Below are 18,751 nucleotides of genomic sequence, written 5' to 3'. Positions count from 1 at the left end.
TCAGAAACAAGGAAATTAAAAAATGTGGATGAAGGAATGGTTGATATGAGAAAAAAACAAAAAAAATTACAAAAAACTGTATACTTCACAAGATGAATTATGAAATGTGTTTATAATTGCAACTATAATCCATTAAATTTATCAAAAGAAACTGCAAATCCATAGTGTCTAGACGAGTTGATTGTTTCTGAGTCATGGGTTTTGATGTGCGATTTTTTGTTGTTCAACTACTAGCAAAAAGAAATGATTTTATAGATCATATACTTTTCAGTGATAATGTTAGGTTTAGTTATTTAGCATTCAATTAAAATGGGAGAGGCTCTGAACAGAGAAAAGAAATGTGACATAACACAAGGCCAGTGAAAGCATGGTTCAATGTTTTTACCAATAAATATAAATCTGAATGGCTTACTTATTACATATTTGATAATGTGAAATAGCTTAAGGAACCATATTATCATGTATGGATGTTTTAAGTTTGACATAACAAAGCTACACCAGTACTCATTACTCACTGATTACCCAGTACTCAATACTCAGTATTCAGTATTCATTACTTACACATTACTCAGTGCACATTACTCACTTTTGTGAGGAATGTCCTTTTCTGTTTCTTTGTTGCATAGTAGTGTGCATATATATTTTTATACTTACAGAATGGTATTTTAGTGTTAATTTTATCTGAAGCTCTAATGTTTAATGTAAGTGATCATTTGAATTACATTTTTAAATATGTCAAAGAATGATTTTTCTAAACTGTAAAGCAAAAGTTTAATATTTTTGGAATTAGAAAAATGTAATATGATGCTCTAGATGTATTTTGAGTATATACGTCTGACTGAAACACTAATACATGCAAAGAATTGCTCCTGAAACAGTGCAGATTCTAAATTTTTTTCTTTTAACACTAACATTTTCAAAACATTTTTATTATCTTGCTTGAGAAAAGTTAACATTCATAAATGGAATTAGAAAAATAAGCTGAAATCATTGAAAGCGCATCACATAAGGAATTGCGGAAATTAAAAAAACAGGATGCATACTTCTGATTTACAATCTGGGTCTGACAAAAAATAAAAATTAGCACAGAGATAAAGACCCTATTTGGGATTCATAGACAAGTGTGCAGTGCTAAATGGTTTGGAGATGATAGAGAGAGATGTATTAGGGCAAGCATTATGCGATGATACCAAGGTAATGACTACATTGTAAATCAGAAGGACTGCTTTATGGTGTAGAGTGGTACCAAACTGATACAGTGGAAGGTCCGAGTTGCACTTGAATTGAGTTACGGAGGAACTGTTTCACATAGATGGGGAGCCTGTTCCAGATAAGGGATAGTCTCTGGGATGCATACCGGTCTTCTCCAGCAGGTTCCATTTATATCACAGGCAAGGTGTAAGTCTTTAGAACAGGTAATTCTAGTACTGTTTCTTTGTAGATATGCAGGAGGTCCATCAGGGCTGGATCTGACAATGCCCTGTATGCCAGGCATAGATCTCCCCAAAACAGTCTGTAGGAAACAGAATATTTGGATAGGACCTTGAAGCAGTCTGCACAGGGCATGTTACTTATGCCCTGCATTTTTTAATGAGGAACTTTGTGGACATACCAAATGTTGGATACGCCTGGTTAGGTGCACACCAAAAGGAGCATTGTACTCAGTAATAGGTCTGATGAATGCCGAATACAGTGGAACAATGGCTTCCTTGGACCTAGATGCCATACCTTTGTTTATAAGTTGGTTTTCTGACTAACACAGCTGATGTCACCAAGGCTGACTACCAAGGTACAGCTCATGTCTGTACAACATGAGCAATGAAGCAGAGTATAACTATCACTTCATATAGCCTACAGACAGTCTGCAAAGCCATAAGCCAACTCATCACTGAAATGGGGGAAAGGAAGAGATAGGAAAGTAGGAAAGGGAAATATGGCAAGCAGAGGAAAACATACAAGGGTAACCAAAAATATGACAGATAGCAGGAGGAAAGCCGATCTTGTGTGTGTGTGTGTGTGTGTGTGTGTGTGTGTGTGTGTGTGTGTGTGTGTGTGTGTGTGTGTGCATGCGTTTTGGAAAGAGATCCATTGTCAATATATAAAACAGGGACAATTATATAGACAGAGGGGAACCGTTGGGTAATAAAGGGAGAAGGGAAAGTTGCAGGGGCACATACAGACAGGAGCTGCATAAGCACAAAAGGTATGGATCATAGTGCATGAACACAGACTGATGAAAGATAGACACCTACAACTACTGATTGGGGGTTTGGACAATGAACACCTCAATGGGGATAGGACAGGGGGCCATGGCCAGATGCCAGGCGAGCACATAGAGGTTAATCTGCAACTATCAATCACCTCTACAACTGATATAATAGTAGCCTACATTTAATATGAACTGATGGTTGGGGTGCCAGTCACATGATTCAACCAGTCATGCCCGGAGGTGGTCCACCATGCTGAAGTAAGCATATGGATGTAAATGCTGTTTGAATGAAATAAGACCCTGTAAATGATGCAGGGAGTTGATGTAAGACCTCTCTAAGCCACTATGAGAATAGAAGCCTCCTTTCCTTGATCTAGAGGTTGCCACAGAAACCACTATCACCTTCAGGAAGGTGAGTACTACAGCCCTGCTGAGAGGCAAATGTTGTTAGCATCGGTAATCTAGTGACAGATTTTGCTTACATCATAAATAGAACATGTTGGAGATACAGATATGTTTCTCTGAGGATTCCCATTCTCTGGAACAGGCTCCCTACCCATGTGAAGCAGATCTTCCCTATCCCTATTTAAGTGCATCTTAGACCAATGGATGGGTAATCGGAAATTTACTGCTTGTCTAGCCTCTATGTCTCTGATGGACAGAGGCAGTCAGTAAATCACCCCTACTTAAATCATGTCTGTGGATCACACTGGGGTTGCACAACTAGGCTTCTAAGGCCCCTAGTGGTTGTCAGCCTAGTGTACACCTATGAACTTGTGAACTTATGAGAGACATATTAGCCCACTACTGTCAAGGCAACTGCCACTGCTCCATAAATAGCAATATAAACAGACGTGTAAGAAGAGACAAAGATAACACACAATTCACACATACAATGGTAGTTGGACATTGGTATACCACACATGGGATACATACACCACAATGTTCCCATCTCCCGCCATGTTCAACTCATGGTCCTTGGCTACTGTAAAAGTAAATATTTGCATGTTGGTAAGTAGGTTTAGCAGGTAATACAATGACAGAAGAAACAAATATTTGCACTATACCTGGTGCTTTCCTACAAAGCTCTGCTCCCAATATTAAAGACATATACTGATGCACAATGGGTGAGTCCAGTGCAATCACTCACCATTTTGGCAAGCTCACATCAGATACCCTTTCTACACAGAAAGCAATTTAAGGTCCCCAGCGGGCACTCAAAAATCTCTGACAAGGAAAAACAAGACAACCTTGCTCTCTTTAGAATACCAATCAGGAGCCATGTAGTTCAAAGTACTTAAGAAAGCTACGACTACTACACAGGGCCCTTGACCAAAATGGTAGCCCCAAGAACAGACATGCACATTTGAACATCACATGGCTCACACTGTAGCATAGCAACAGGCCAATACCAAATCTTGATAATGCAGAGTCGTGGCACTGTGGGTTCATACAGGTTGTGTGAAGGAGAATTCTTGTCACATATCTCCACAGACTTGTACCATGGTGCATTGTATTCTAGATGTGCTTCTAAACTGATTCATTAGCATACCTTAATGCTGCACAATGCCCTTACTTGGATGATGAAACACATGAGTGCATTTGCATGAGACTGAATATAGAAGAAAATACATGGACTACAGGACTATACATAGTACATTTTGACATACAGAATTACTGAAGGCAGAAAACCCATAGCTGGCACTAGGCATAGACCAACTAGTCGGCCGCCTAGAGTGCCACTCTAGCAGGGGTGCTTTTCCAGTACTCTGGATGGTATAGGTAGATCAGGATGGTGGTACCAAGTGGTATTGGGGGGCACTGTGGAAACCTTTTGTCTAGGGCACCAGTTGACTTAAGGCCGGCTCTGAGAAAACCCACTTAGTTTTGCTATCCAACAGTTTACTAACACCTCTACTATATATGATGGGGAACACAGCACAGGTGTATAGCACTGACATATTGAGTTCTCATGGTAGTGGTGCAGATCTTAGACAATTGGCACATAGTTAAGTTCAGGAAATGTGGGGCATGAAGGTGCCTGTACTACAAGTAAGCTTGGGAAAATGAATTATGACGATGAGCTAGCAGGCTGTGCATGGTGTCAATTAAGAGATGCAGGAAATGTTGTAGCAAGGACATGTCCATAGCAGCTGAGTGTTCATGTATGGGAGCTAGGGCATAATGCTAGCTTGTTACATAATGTGGCGGGGGGGGTACCAGTAGCCACATAAACATGACTTACTCATACTACCAGACATAAAGTCACTGACAAATGTAACCCATAGGTTTGCATTGCTTGCCATTTGCCTCTGATATTGAAAATGGTTAGAAATGTTCACAAAGCAGAGGAATAAGGTGTTACTGCTATCCTGCAGGCCCCCTACATACACATTATGTACATCTTGGGCAAAGGCCCCACAGATTAGTCATACCAGGACAAGGTATGGCAGGGGACAATGAAGAGCATAAATGCTGTGGGCAGCCATAACAGGAATCTTCAACAAGTAAGTCAAATGGTTACTGATCTCTGCATACAAAGAACAAGGCATGGGACATTGCCAAAGACAAGTCCACCTCAGCAGGTGGATCAGTGAGACAGAAACAGTTCATAGAGACAGATAAGCTCCTGTTGTCCAAATCTTAGTAGGGGAAGCAGACCCCCTCCTACACAGTGGTGTCTTGAATATGGCAACTGTCCTAACAGCCATCACCCAAATGTAGGAGATGCAGCAGATTAGCATTACTCCGGCTGTATCTGTGTGGTGCAATGGACTGTGAATGAGAGGGGGACTGAATTCACTAAAGACCTTCTACATATTTGTCCTATCAGGAAACTCTGGGCTGCAAATGCAACAACCTACACATCAAGGTTTGGATTTCTCCATATGCTTTATACATATAAAGTTGTCCACCACCACCATCTGTGGCACTGGGGAAATTATAGTCTTATGTCTTAATGGTTCCAAGGGTATCGTGCATTCACGTGTTAAGGTTCTACTGTTGAAGGGAGTAGTGCGAAAGACAGCACATGCCAGATGTCAGTAGGTCTCCTGTGGCTGATAATGACCTACTGCAGATATACTATCTATCTTATGACTATGTGGCAATGGTTAAACACCAATATGAGATGTCTCTCCATAAAACCAACATCACAGGCCCATGCAGACAAATGCTAAAATCACAATATCCCTACTAAAAGGTGGCCCATCTGACTCCACAGGCTTCCCTGCTAACATAGCCTCTGAAATTTGTACTGCGTATGATATGCACATAACCATCACAAGGAAAAGGATGGATCTGTATGTGTGCCATTACTCCAGAGCAATCCATAATCTGGGAACAATAGTGCTTAAATCATTAGATGTAGAAATCAGTGATCCAGGCAAAGGGTGTAGCTACCAGCAGCACTATGGAGAGTGAATACATGCCTTGTGGGAAGATATGCAACACCTGCCCAGGGACATAGTGCATAAAGACAGAAAGCTGCTCTGTGATATCAATGATGGCCTCCATCTGAGGTCTTGATGAGACATAGGTTCATAGGTTGGTAACTAGGCTATCGGCCCTAGGGCTTATGCAAGCCTAGCCATAACAATTCCCTGGATATTTCTTCCCACAATATTTACTTCCCTGGACCCCTGTCTAGCAGGATGATTGACATGATCCCCAGGGAGAATTTCCTATCTCCCATCCAATCGTCAAGGTTCCTTTTGAAGAGGGCCAAGGAAGCACTCAGCTTGACATGTATGGGCAGTCTATTCCAGAGTATGGGGAGTCTCTGGGTCAGGAACCTATCCCTCCAGCATGTTTTGTTCATTGTGATGAGAAGGTTTAGATCCCTGGAGCATGTGGCTCTGAGGGATTGGGATTTCTTTAATTGGAGCATGTCCAACAGCTCAAGGTTTGACATGGCCTTGTTTGTTAAGCAGAGATCGCCTCTGAGTAGACGATATGCCACAGAGTATAGCTGGAGTTTTTTTAGATGGTTAGCGTAGGGCATCTGCTTTAGGCCTGTGATTCTTTTTGTGAGGTATTTCTGCGGCCTTTCCAGCTGTTGCAGATGTCTTGTGAGGTACATACCAAACAGGGGCATTGTACTCTATAATGGGTCTAATGCAGGATAAGTACAGTGGACAATGACCTCCTTTTTTCTGGATGAAAAGCCCTTAGTGATGAGGTGTGCCACATAGAAGGATTTCCTGATTGTTGTGGCGATGTGGCTATCGAAGGTGAGACCACTGTCCACCTGAGTCCCTAAGTCTCTCATCACACTTTCAATGTTTAGTGTACTGCCACCTATGTGGTAATTCATGGGTACATGAATTTTCCCAACGGGAATAACTATACATTTCTTGGCATTAAGCTTGAGCCCATTACTCTGGCACCAAGCATCTGTTTCTGTAAGGCCTTTTTGTAGAATATCCACATCATTTGGGGATTCAATAATGGCTCCCAGTTTGCAGTCATCTGCAGACTTTGTTAGTCAGAGTCTCTTAGTGTTGGCCTGTACTTCAGAAAAGTAGATGCCAAATAAGGACCGAACCCTGAGGTGCTCCACTTGTCACTTGTCTGGAGCTGGATTTGGAGTCAGCTACTTTTACAGTTTGGGTTCTGTCAGTAAGCCAGTTGGCAACCCATCGAGTGACGTAGGGATTTATGCCCAGCTTAGTAAGTTTATCTGTGATTCCAGAGTGGGGGATGGTGTTGAAGGCCTTGACAAGGTCCAGATAGGCTGTGTGAACTGCCTTACCCTCGTCCACAGCTCTTGAGACTGATTCAAAGAAGTCAATCAGGTTCAGGAGACAAGATCGGCCCTTCACAGACCCAAACTGGGTGGGGTCCAGTGTTTGAAGGTTGCCAATGTCTTTGTTTATAAGTTCCATGATAATGTCTTCCATGCCCTTGCAAATCAGGCTCGTCAGACTGATGGGATGGTAGTTCCTGGGATCCAAGGTGGATTCCCCCTTGTGGAGTGGTATAACTGTAGCTGTGCGCCACTCAGTGGGCACGAAGCCTGAGGTGAGGCTATGATTAAACATGACACTTAGGTGAGGTGCCAGTTCATTTTGTAGTTCATGTAGTACTTAGCCCGGGATGTCATCTGGTCCCATGTATGCTGTATTCTTAGCTTTGGAGAGTGCAGTTTTTACCTGTGTGGCCATGATTACCAGAATTTAGCAATCTTTTGGTACTGAGATGGGCCCTTTCGGGGATGAGAGGGAGGTGAAGTTGGCACTAAATTGATCTGCCAGGATACTGGCAATATCCTTGGGATCAGTATATTTAATGCCATTCTGTTGTAGCTCAGAGCATATCAGAGCATTGTCATTTAGATTCTTGACATAACTATAAAAATGTTTTGTGCTTGTCTTTGGAATCTTTGGCAATTTTATTTTTGTAACTAGCTTTGGAGGATTTTATTCGGGATCTCAGCTTCTTACTGAGGCTGGTAAGGGAGTTTTTTGCATCCTGGGATTTTCCTCTTTTCTACAACAGTTTTGTTCTTTTGTTGTATAGTTTGTTTATGGCAGGGGACCACCAGATAGGCTTCCTTTTTTTGGAGGAGAGCGTCTTGGTTCTATTTGGGATGGCACGATTCATGCACAAGTGGATGCGCTTGTACAGTGCCTTAGTGCAGGATTCAGCAGTCGGACTTTCAGCTCCCATCTGCATGGATGTCATGAAGTTTGTCACTTCAGACTTGAGTAGCATGACATTGAATTTGGAGAAGTTTTTTACGGAGGTTTTCTTACTGGGGGGTGGGGTTGGGATGTGGATGTCAAGGGTGATTTGCTTATGGTCAGACCTGACCAATGAGGGGATGACCACTGGTGTGGAGCATCTATCTCCCATGTTGGTAATGACAAGGTCTAGAATATTGGAGCCCGTGGTGGGACAATGGATTAGGTGATCCAGGCCGTTGGAATTTATGAATTCCAAGAACCGTTGGGAAAAGGTGTTGGTACCCGAGTAGTTTTCCCAGTTAATGGCAGGGTAGCTAAAATCACCCAGTATTAGGGTGTTTGGTTGTATCTTAATATTTTCCAGTATGTTTAAAAAGGTGTAGTGATAATCTTTGGGCATGGTGGGGGATCTGTAGCAAGCTACAATTTGGATTGCAGTCTTACCTAGTGTTAGTTGCACCTGGAGAATTTCAGATGCATTGTGTTAAGCAACTAGCCTGTAGGTTTGAATATCCTTTGTGAATATGGACACTCCTCCACCTTTAGTGTTTCCGTCTTGGTTTGGTGGCCGAAAGGTGTGGTAAGAGTTGTAGCCTGGTATTGCAGGGGTGCTCTCTGGAGCCTTGAACCAGTTCTCAGTTACTGCACAGATATTGATGTTCTACATTTTTAGGAGTGCCTCGAGAGAGTGCATGTTGAGATTTAGATTTCTAGCATTGAGTAGCATTACCTTCAGATTTAGCATGCTTGTATCTGTTACAGTGGTGGTTTTGTCCTTTGAACCTTGCCTAAAAAAGGCACTATAGGGGTGGCAAGAGCTTTAGCCAGTAACCTAAATCCCAGGAATGACAGGTGCAGACCATCACTGGCAAAGCATCGTGGTTTGTCGATCATGTTGTCCCAGGCAGACAGATACTGGATCCCCTTTGAATGACACCAGAAGCTTAGCCTATTAGGTTCATAGGTTCATAGGTTCATACTAGGCTATCTGCCCAAGGGCATTTATAAGCCTAGCCCATAGTTATTTGGCTTTCGCCACCCCTTTAGTTTGAATAAAACTATGCCTATTATTTTGCTGTGCCTCTGTCAAGCAGTGACACTGAAGTAATCCCTGGGGTATATCTGCGATCTCCCATCCATTGGTCAAGATTCTTCTTGAACAAGGCCAGCGAGGTGCTCTGCCTCACATGTACCGGGATTTTGTTCCACAGCATAGGGAGTCTCTGGGTGATGAATCTGTCCCTCCAGCACGTTCTATTAATAACCGTGTCAAGGTTTAAGTCTCCCGCCCTTGTGGTTCTGAGGGATCTAGATTTTTTGAGGTGAAGCATATTCATCAAATCAGGGTTTGACATGGCTTTATATGTCAGGCACAGGTCACCTCTGAGCAAGCGGTATGAGACTGAATAGAGCTGGAGTTCTTTCAGTCGGGCAGCATAAGACATATTTTTGAGACCCTTTATCCTTTTGGTGAGGAACTTTTGGGGCCTTTCCAGCTGCTGCAGGTGTCGGGTCAGATACATTCCGAATGGGGCATTGTACTCAATCATAGGTCTAATGAGTGATGAGTACAGGGGGACGATGACCTCCCTTGATCTAGATGTGAATCCCTTCATGATCAGGTGGGCAATGTAGAAGGTTTTCCTAACTACTTTAGCAACATGAGTGTCAAACGAAAGGCTACTGTCAACCTGTGTCCCCAGATCCCTAATGACTTCTTCTGTGCTCAGTGGATTGCCACCTATATGGTAGCTAGGGGTAACTTTGTTTTTCCCGAAGGGTATGACTATGCATTTCTTGGCATTTAACTTTAGGCCATGGCTCTGGCACCAGTTATCCGATTCTGTGAGGCCCTTCTGAAGGATATCTGTGTCAGATGTGTTTTCGACTATGGCGCCCAGTTTGCAGTCATCTGCAAACTTTGTCAGCCATAACCCTCCTGTGTTTGCTTGTACTTCAGAAAAGTAGATGCCGAACAAGAGTGGACCCAGGACTGAGCCCTGTGGGACACCACTTGTGACAGGCTTTGAGTCTGACATGGCTCCAGCAACTCTGACCCTGTGGGTTCTGTCACTTAGCCAGTTTGCAACCCATCTTGTGATGTATGGGTTTACATTCAAGCTGATGAGTTTTTCGATGATACCTGAGTGGGGTATTGTGTCGAAGGCCTTTGCCAGGTCAAGGTAGGCTGTATGGACTGCCTTTCCCTCATCAATGGCCTTGGTGACTGTCTCGAAAAAGTCAACCAAGTTTAAAAGGCATGATCTGCCTTTGACAAAGCCAAACTGGGTTGGATCCAAAGTCTGCAAGTTCCCTATGTCTTTATGTATGAGTTCTATTATGATCCTCTCCATGGCTTTGCAGATAAGGCTTGTCAAGCTAATGGGACGGTAATTTCCAGGGTCGGTGGAGGCACCGCCCTTGTGAAGTGGGACCACAGTCACCGTGCGCCACTCCTTGGGTACGTATCCTGAGGTGAGGCTAAGATTAAACAGCTGTCCTAACTGCGGGTTTAATTCCTCATTGAGTTCGTGGAGCACACAGCCGGGGACACCATCCGGTCCCATGGATGCTGTGTTTTTTGCTTTGGAGAGTGCAGTTCTCACCTGGGCGTTTGAGATGTTTGGGGGGCTACAATCCTCTGGTATAGATATCTCTCCTTTTGGGGAGGGGAGAAGTTTGCACTGAACCTGTCAGCCAGTATGTTGGCAATGTGTGTAGGTTCAGTAATCTTCACATCATTTTGAACTAATTCTGAGCATATCTGGGAGTTTCCTCCTAGGTTTCTAACATAGCTAAAGAAGGCCTTATGATTGTCTTTTGAGTCCTTGGCGATTTTTCTCTCAAAATTTGCCTTGGATGATTTTATGAGAGCTCTTAGTTTTTTTTACTTATAATGATCAAAGGTGTCTTACCTTTCCAGGATTTTGCTCTATCTTGTAGTAGCTTCCTCCTTTTGTTGTAGAGCTTGTTTATGGCTGGGGTCCACCAGACTGGACGCTTGCCTTTGGTACAAAGAGTCTTAGTTTTGTTTGGGATTGCCTTATCCATGCAGTCCTGTAGGTGCTGGTAGAAGGCATTTGTAAGTGATTCAGCGGTTTGAGTAATGTTTACCACTGGCTCAGGGGCCTTAAAGGAGACCACACTAGTTTTTAGAAGTGTGAAGTCGGCTTTTGAGAAGTTTTTCACTGTGGTCTTTTTTATTTCCGGTGGGGGCGGGATGAGGACCTCCAGCGAGATTAGTTTATGATCTGATCTCACCAGTGAGGGGTATACTTCCGGTGTTGAACATTGTGATCCCATGTTCGTGATGATGAGATCAAGTATGTTTTCTCCTCTTGTGGGAATGGTGACTAGTTGTTCCATGGCATTTGAGTTTATGAACTCCAGGAACCTTTGGGCTAGAGTGTTTGTTGAAGTCAATCATTTTGGCCTTATACTGTGGTATCATTCTGGGTGAAGGCAGGATGCTACTCAGGGCTAGGGTCATACCTGCCTAGGCCACATGATCCAAGAGCTCTTACATGTCTCTTTTCATGTAGTCCAGGGAGATATGTCTCAAGTCATTCACTCCAACATGGACAATGACAGAGTCATATTTGTACTTGTTGTGGAGTGACTTGAGTGCATGTGTTATGTAGCGGATCCTGGCACCCGACAGGCAGCTGACTGTAATTTCCTCTTTGTTGAGTGGGACATCAGTGTGCCTGACTATAGAGTCGCCTATGACTAAAGTGTTGGGTACGTTGTCTTGCCTTATGGGCTGTTGTTGGGTGGCACACTGATGTTGCAGGCTATGTGTCATTTTGGTTGTCACTGGTGTTTGTTTGTGTTTCAGCTTCGGAGGTCCTTGTTGCTTGAACAGGTTAATGTTAAGGGCCTCCGCATAAGTGGGTTTAGTATTGCTATGTGTGGGTGTTGATGGTGTGGGTTTTGAAGGGCTATGTGTTGCTTGAGGTGTAGTGCAAGTGTTAACCTTCTCCTCTTGACTGTCTAGCACAATCTTGGCTGGAGAGAGCTTAGCTTCCAGTTTGGCTATGTAAGTGCATCTCTCGCAGGTTGTAGTGTTGGGTGGTAGGAGAAGAGGGTTGGCTGTGTATATGAGGCAGTTGCTGCATTGCCCCAGTATGCCCAGATTCACAAGGTGGACATAAGAAATCACCGGAAGCTGACCCTTGGACATGCCTGTTTAGGTATGTTTTTGTAGGTGCTTTTTTGTAAAGTACAAGAGATGTTTTCCCTTAACTGTCCTTCAGTCAGTTGCTGAAGGCTACACAGTGCACAACTGTAGGACAGTCAGCATCCAACATATACCACACAGACCGCTGCTGAGATGGCTTCACTCTCAGTTGTGGCCAGACAGCCTGACATACTGAGCTACTGGTAATCATAGGACTGTGCATAGTGACATTCTTCAGAGTGAACACCTAGGACCCCTTATAAGATTGCTCTTTAGGAGTTCCCATAGTTCCATACTTATCACCTGTGAGAAAAGAGAGTACCATGCAGCCACTGTGTAGGTCTCCTTGACATCAAAACTGCCAGGGAACACCCCCATCACAATGTAAACACTTAATCCCATAGTTGCACACCTTCCCTTTCACCAATATTGAGGGAGACTGTAGGCTACCATAGTGGGCACTGCCAAAGGACACAATGCTGTAATTCAACCCCACCACTGGAGGATGTAATCCTTGACTTCCCACAATGTACTAGCAGAATAAGAAGCTACCAACTTCACCTCTCTTGACCTTTCCACATGTGATACTGTTATCAGCTGTCTCTGCACACCCCTAAACACCCATGCAAGTGATGATGACTGTGCCCATCTGACCCCCTTACCTGTGTAGGTAAAATTAGATGCACAGTATGTTCTAGCCTATGTATTACTTTACACTGCATGGCTGTGATAATGGATAGATCATTTTAGTTTGTGTTGTCATTGTCATAGCCTATAATTTTAGATCATATGCTCCCTCTTCACCAATATCACAATATAATATACTGTGCCTGTGTCCTCATTGTATTTGCACTACTGCTGCTTTCTCATCCCTAGGCAATAAAGTCTGAAATGCCATGACTGGTTCTACTGCTTATACTGGGCCTCACTGGAATGTTCCCCTGATGCAATAGCTGTTGCACTTATGTGGTGCATATTGAATCACCCTGCTTGATGTGTCCAGTTATCGCATCCCTTTAGTTGTCTAAAAACACACGTTTGATGACATTCAGCATTTCTGCTTGGGAAGTGCTGTACATATTATCCGTCAAGGTCTGAGACTGCAGGTGGAGGAGGGGTCATCCTTCTTGGCTTCAAACCATATCCAGCATTGTACAACAGTTGCACTTTTACATGTTGTCTGCTACCTGGTTGCACAGTGCACGTGTATATGCCTTGTGTATCCTGCCTGTGTGTGCATCTACCTACTAGATGAACCTATGAGAAGAACCTTCCCATGACTGACTGCAACATGCAATATTATGGGCACAGTGACTCTAATGGTAACCACTAACATGTGTTGTTCAGGTAAAGCTATGACTTGCCTATTATCATATTCATGGTATACACCAAAACATTCGATTTTCAAAACAGGTTGGGGCCTCTGCACAGTAGTCCTGCCTTTTTGCTTCTGAATAGCTCTGTCATGTTCACATTACTCATTTTAATAATCTGCATGGGATACCTCATTTCCATACGATTATGTGATCTGAATGTTTTGTCACTGAACCATCTACATACTGTGTTATCTTGTGCTGCACATTGTGCTAAACAACTATGAATTTCAGCATCTATGTACCCTCTCCTCCTGCCCCCCCAAAGAAAAATGGCCCAGTGTTTATCATAAACACTCACTTGCACTATATTACCACAGAAGCATCAAAGGTTTTCGGCTACTGAGATGGTGGACATTCCTTTTGAATGTTTTCACACTTTAATTCCATCCAGTATTGTGTGTATATATATGTATATATATATATATATATGTGTGTGTGTGTGTGTGTGTGTATATATATATATATATATATATATATATATATAATATGTATATATGTGTGTGTGTATGTGTGTGTGTGTCTGTGTGTATATATGTATATATATATATATATATATATATATATATATATATATATATATATATGTGTGTGTGTGTGTATGCATCTATATTTGTGTGTGTGTGTATATATCTATCTATATATCTATCTATCTATATATATATAAAATGTGAGTGCATATGTGTATTTGTATTGTGTGTTGAGGACATTCTCTTTGAAAAGGTGTCTTCAAATCAGTTTACTACAATTGTTATGATCACTGAATTTTAATAAAGTTCACCATTAAGATCTGCCTAGCATGTATATGTTTAGACCACCTGAAACAGCAAAATCTGGCCTACTTCCATAGTGAAGAAGAAAGTAATATTGTCTCAAGCAAAGAGAGTAGATTTAAAACACAGCCTGATTAACTAAGCAGTACCTTGACAAAAAATTATTTTAAAGTTTACAGTTCACTTCACGTGGTATGTTGCAAATACCATCAGGTTTATTTGTAGGATTTACCTTTAAAGACTGAACAAGCTGAGTGAATACAGCTGATGAACATAACATCCAAAACACTGTTTAATGTGAGAATGTATATGTTTGCTAGTAGATAATTTTACTTTTGTTCAGACAGGAAGGGGAGAAATTGTTGCATATTACCTTGATCTGTGTGCAGAATAACACAGTAAAACAAATCTTGAGTAATCCAAGTTCAGTCTAGAATTAGTAATACCATTGCATTCTGCTGAAAGTACACTTACCGGACTAACAAAGTGTTGATTATGACATAACAACTGAAAAAGATCATTATTGCTCAGTTTGACTTCTTGAAGCAAACTATAGGAGTATGACAGCTCCAGCTATCACACTGTTAACTATCTGGGTTTTAATGTCATGTTTCTAGCGCTTCATGGCATTAATTTTCCATCACTTTTAGGAGTATGTATGTATATATTAGCATGCTGATTCTGGGTTTCACATTTCTGTATGAAGGCATTAAAGAACTAATCTCAAAAATGATCACAGGGGATACAAGTAGTTTATAGTAATAATGTATTTTGTAAGTGTAGCCTTGTAGGAAACTGAAAGAGAAACGTGTTTCCAAAGACATGCCGTGCAAGTCTGTTTTGGACATAGTGGGTATGACTGAAGCCTGGATACATAATAAAGGGACTGGGATAAGAATGTCCTTGGGTATCAGGTATTTTAGTAGGACAGAAAGAACAGGGTAAAGGGGGGAGAATAAAGCTTATCTGAGACAAATCATTAATTGTGAATTAACTGAGAAGAAAACAAAACAAAATCTGAATGCAGGGGGCCTCAAGGACAAACAATGATCAGTTCCGTTGCATTCAGAAGTGAGTGAGTGAACAGGAAACTAATACTTGAATATAGCATATCTGTCACAGGATACACAAAGCAGAGGTTTCAAAAATATATGCAGAAGGATAAAAGTGTGGTACAAGATAAAATAAAACTATGTTTATGGATCACCTCATTCTTCAAGATGGCTAATAGCATAGTTCTCATCCTTCCATATCTGAAATGTGGAAAACTGCCTCACATAATGTGAAACAGGTTGGTGAAACAGGGAATACCTACAAAACATTTGCTAACAACTTAAAACTATGATGCTCATGTTTCTTCATACTTTTTTGATGAATTAGCATGATTCACTATTATTCACAATGGTCAGTTGTTAAGACATTCTTTACAATGAATGTGTGGTGAACCTTTTTAATGTGGAATACAGATTTTTTTAAGACCCAAATGAGGAATGTGCCTTGTGAAGTACAGTTGAGAGGTATGGCTGACAGGAGTATTCCAGCATTGAAGTCTGGGAAGGAAAAGTGACCGAATATGAAATTAGATGGCACTTACTCTGCTAGTGTGGGAAGACACAAGGAAAAAAGAAGCATAGTCATCATATTTGTCAAGGATGCAAAAGTTAGAAAACTTAAAGTAGGGCCACACCTGGATAGCAGTGACTATGCCATTACAAATCACAAAGATGAAGAGAAATGCTTTATCCTAAATAGCTTATGGGTTAAGATTCAAAAAAGCTTACAGGCATGCCATTCAGGGGAGGGGATGATGTAAGGAAGCCTGTCAAGACAGAAAAATATTTTTTTTTCCAAATGCTGAAAATTAAAGAGTAGTGTTATAAAGAGGCTATGACTAACCAGGAAATGCCATAAAATGTGGTAAATAGGTGTAGTCAAGAATGGAGAGGCGTTTACAGAGTTTACAAGATGAATTAAAATAGGAAAGAGATATTTCCTTAGGTATGTACCAGAATAAAAGAATGTAGTAACTGAACTTCAGAGACTGGGATATGATGGTGGGCAGCAGAGTGAGGATGCTGATATGGCAAAACATTCTAAATGAATGTTTTGCTTAGTCTTCAAGAAAAAAAATGGAGAAAGGGATAACACACAAGGCAATTAACAGCCAGCAGTATGTCCAATATAAAATGTCTGCAGCAAAGGTGCTAATGGAACTTAGAGAGTCCTTGGTGGTGTACCTCCCAGAATGCTTCACAAACATGCTCATGGATTCCTTTATAGCACTCTTCAGTGGGAGAAATTAATAGTAACTTAAGAATGGCGAGGTTCCAGTGACTTGGAAGGATGCCATAGTGGTGCCACTCTACAAAAAGGTATACTAACAGGTGACACTGCAAACTGCATACCAATAACATTCAGTTGCACAGAAGGTTATGTGAGCATTAGATGAATAGTAGGGAATATTATGGAAAGATACTGAGAGAAAGGCTAGTTGTTTTGTATAGTTAAACAACTAAATGTAATCAGCATGTTGTTTTGATTAACTCATGACAACTCAACCTAATCAGTTTGTAGGACTGGGTTATGCTACACCTTAAACAGAACTCAGTGGGTGTGACTTATATAGACTTCAGCAAGTTCACTGATTCTGTTCCATTCATGAGGCTGAAAAGCAAGTACAAAGGGCTTGCAGTGAACAGCGCTACAAATACTGAATGAACAGTTACGTGACTGGAAACAAAGTGGCTGGATAAGGGGAGTCCTGTCAAACAGAGTGGGGTAGTGACTGGGGATCCCATAGGGGTCAGAAATGGAATCAAGGCTGTTCATTATCTTCATATCATATATCACATATGGAAGCAAGATGTCCAGCCTTTGTATGTTTGTGTATGAATGAAGCTTAGATACGTAGGGTACAGGAAGAAAGGGACGGTAGGCCTACAAAGTGATGTAAAGAAACTATCATCAAACTGGCATCAATCAATCAATACAGGGTTAATGCAATAAAGTTCAAAATTTCTTCTGACATCTGACAACCCAAAATAGAAATAACCACCTGGACAGAGTTACTATCGACAGTAAATATTAAGAAGAAGAAAAAAAAACATTTGGTGATACCAGTTGAAGATACTGGGAAAGCTTTGGGCAGATGCAATAAGTGTTTAGTATAGCTCCTCAAGAAGATTGACTTAAAAAGGTCAAAGGCTATCTTAACAGCCTACAAATAGCTATAAGCAAAGGTCAAAGGCTATCTTAACAGCCTACAAATAGCTATGAGCAAGGTCATAAGATATATGTATTTGCAAAATGAGAGGCCCAAGTGGTATAGAAATTCTGCTACCAGTCTGCAAATCTCCTGAAAGATTAGACATTGAATATGGAGTACAGTTTTGATGTCCTTATTAACATAAAAGAACTTGCAAATAGAGTAGGTCCATAGAAAGGCTACCAAGATAAAAAGGAGTGGAAAAAATTTTATAGAAGAAGAAATTGTGACTATTAAAATGTTTCACAGTGAAGAGAATGAGACAACATGATGTGTAAATAAGGCACATGGATCACTATGATGTAATAGAATTAATGAAGAAAAACGGGATGGAAGAGGCATGAGGTGCAGGTGAAAAGTACAAGCTACAAGTAGGAAATTAGAAAGATTTTAAAAAAAATGGTAGTGGAGAGACAGAGCAGGCTGTGGGAAGAAATACTGATAATACCATAGATGCTTTCTTATTTGTCTGGCAGAGGTGGTCATCTGGGAGAAAATGTAGGAGTGTACTTGCCAGAGATGTCAGCTGTACAAACAATGTACATCACACAAATACCCTTTTCCTTTCTGAGGTCAGTGGTATGAAATATACCATGAGTGTAATGCATCATTACATTCTGAGCAGCAATGAGACTGATTTTACAACTTGCTATTAGTTTTATATAAACTTACCTTCATCGCTGTTGTCATCAACCAGGATAATTTCCTTCAGAAGGTGAGCTGGTGTGTGATTTACTGCACTGTGTACAGAGCGCAGTATCACAGAAAGGGCCTCGTTTACAAAAATAAAAATAAGCGAAATCTGGGGCAGGTCCTTAGGGTACTTATATTCCTTGCACCTATAAAAGGAAATGAGAAAAAAACAGGAAGAGAAAAAAGAAATAGTTAAACACCCACATTTGTCAAATGCCAAAAGCAAGTAGAAGCAGTAGCTCTGTATGATACCCAGATGACTTTCTCATTGTATTTCAAAATTAATTATATTCTTTGTTTCACTGCCATCATCTCAGTGTAGGTAAGGCAGGTCAGTGCTGTATCAACAGTTTGCTAATTAGCAGCAAAGTTAAAAAACTTGCACTACTTTTAGAACACTAACAGCCAAGCAAGAACATCTGCACAGGTTTATAAAATATGTTGGGAAACATGCTAAATATTTGTATTTGAATATAAACCCACTGCTGCTAAGAGATACTCCATGATCATCCAAACCAAAATGTATGTTTGCACTTTGGTGGAACCTTCACGACCACTCAAAGACACAAAT

At 41.3% G+C, this 18,751-nt stretch overlaps 1 protein-coding gene across 2 annotated transcripts in view; it reads right to left on the bottom strand.

Moving 5' to 3' along the window:
• The window catches only part of GALNT17 (polypeptide N-acetylgalactosaminyltransferase 17), a 1,233,091-nt gene that overhangs the window by 797,451 nt on the left and 416,889 nt on the right, over positions 1–18,751 (bottom strand). For both annotated transcript variants that reach the window (XM_044054203.1, XM_044054202.1), the window contains exon 3: positions 18,160–18,326. In XM_044054203.1, the coding sequence (XP_043910138.1) occupies positions 18,160–18,326 (167 nt within the window). The remainder of the gene's footprint in view (positions 1–18,159; positions 18,327–18,751) is intronic.

The sequence above is a fragment of the Protopterus annectens genome, chromosome 13.part0 (genome assembly GCF_019279795.1).
Source record: "Protopterus annectens isolate FY-2018-M chromosome 13.part0, PAN1.0, whole genome shotgun sequence".
In the NCBI taxonomy this organism is placed as follows: Eukaryota; Metazoa; Chordata; order Ceratodontiformes; family Protopteridae; genus Protopterus; species Protopterus annectens.
Note: the sequence above shows the minus strand (reverse complement) of the source record. Positions and strands in the feature narration are given on the sequence as shown.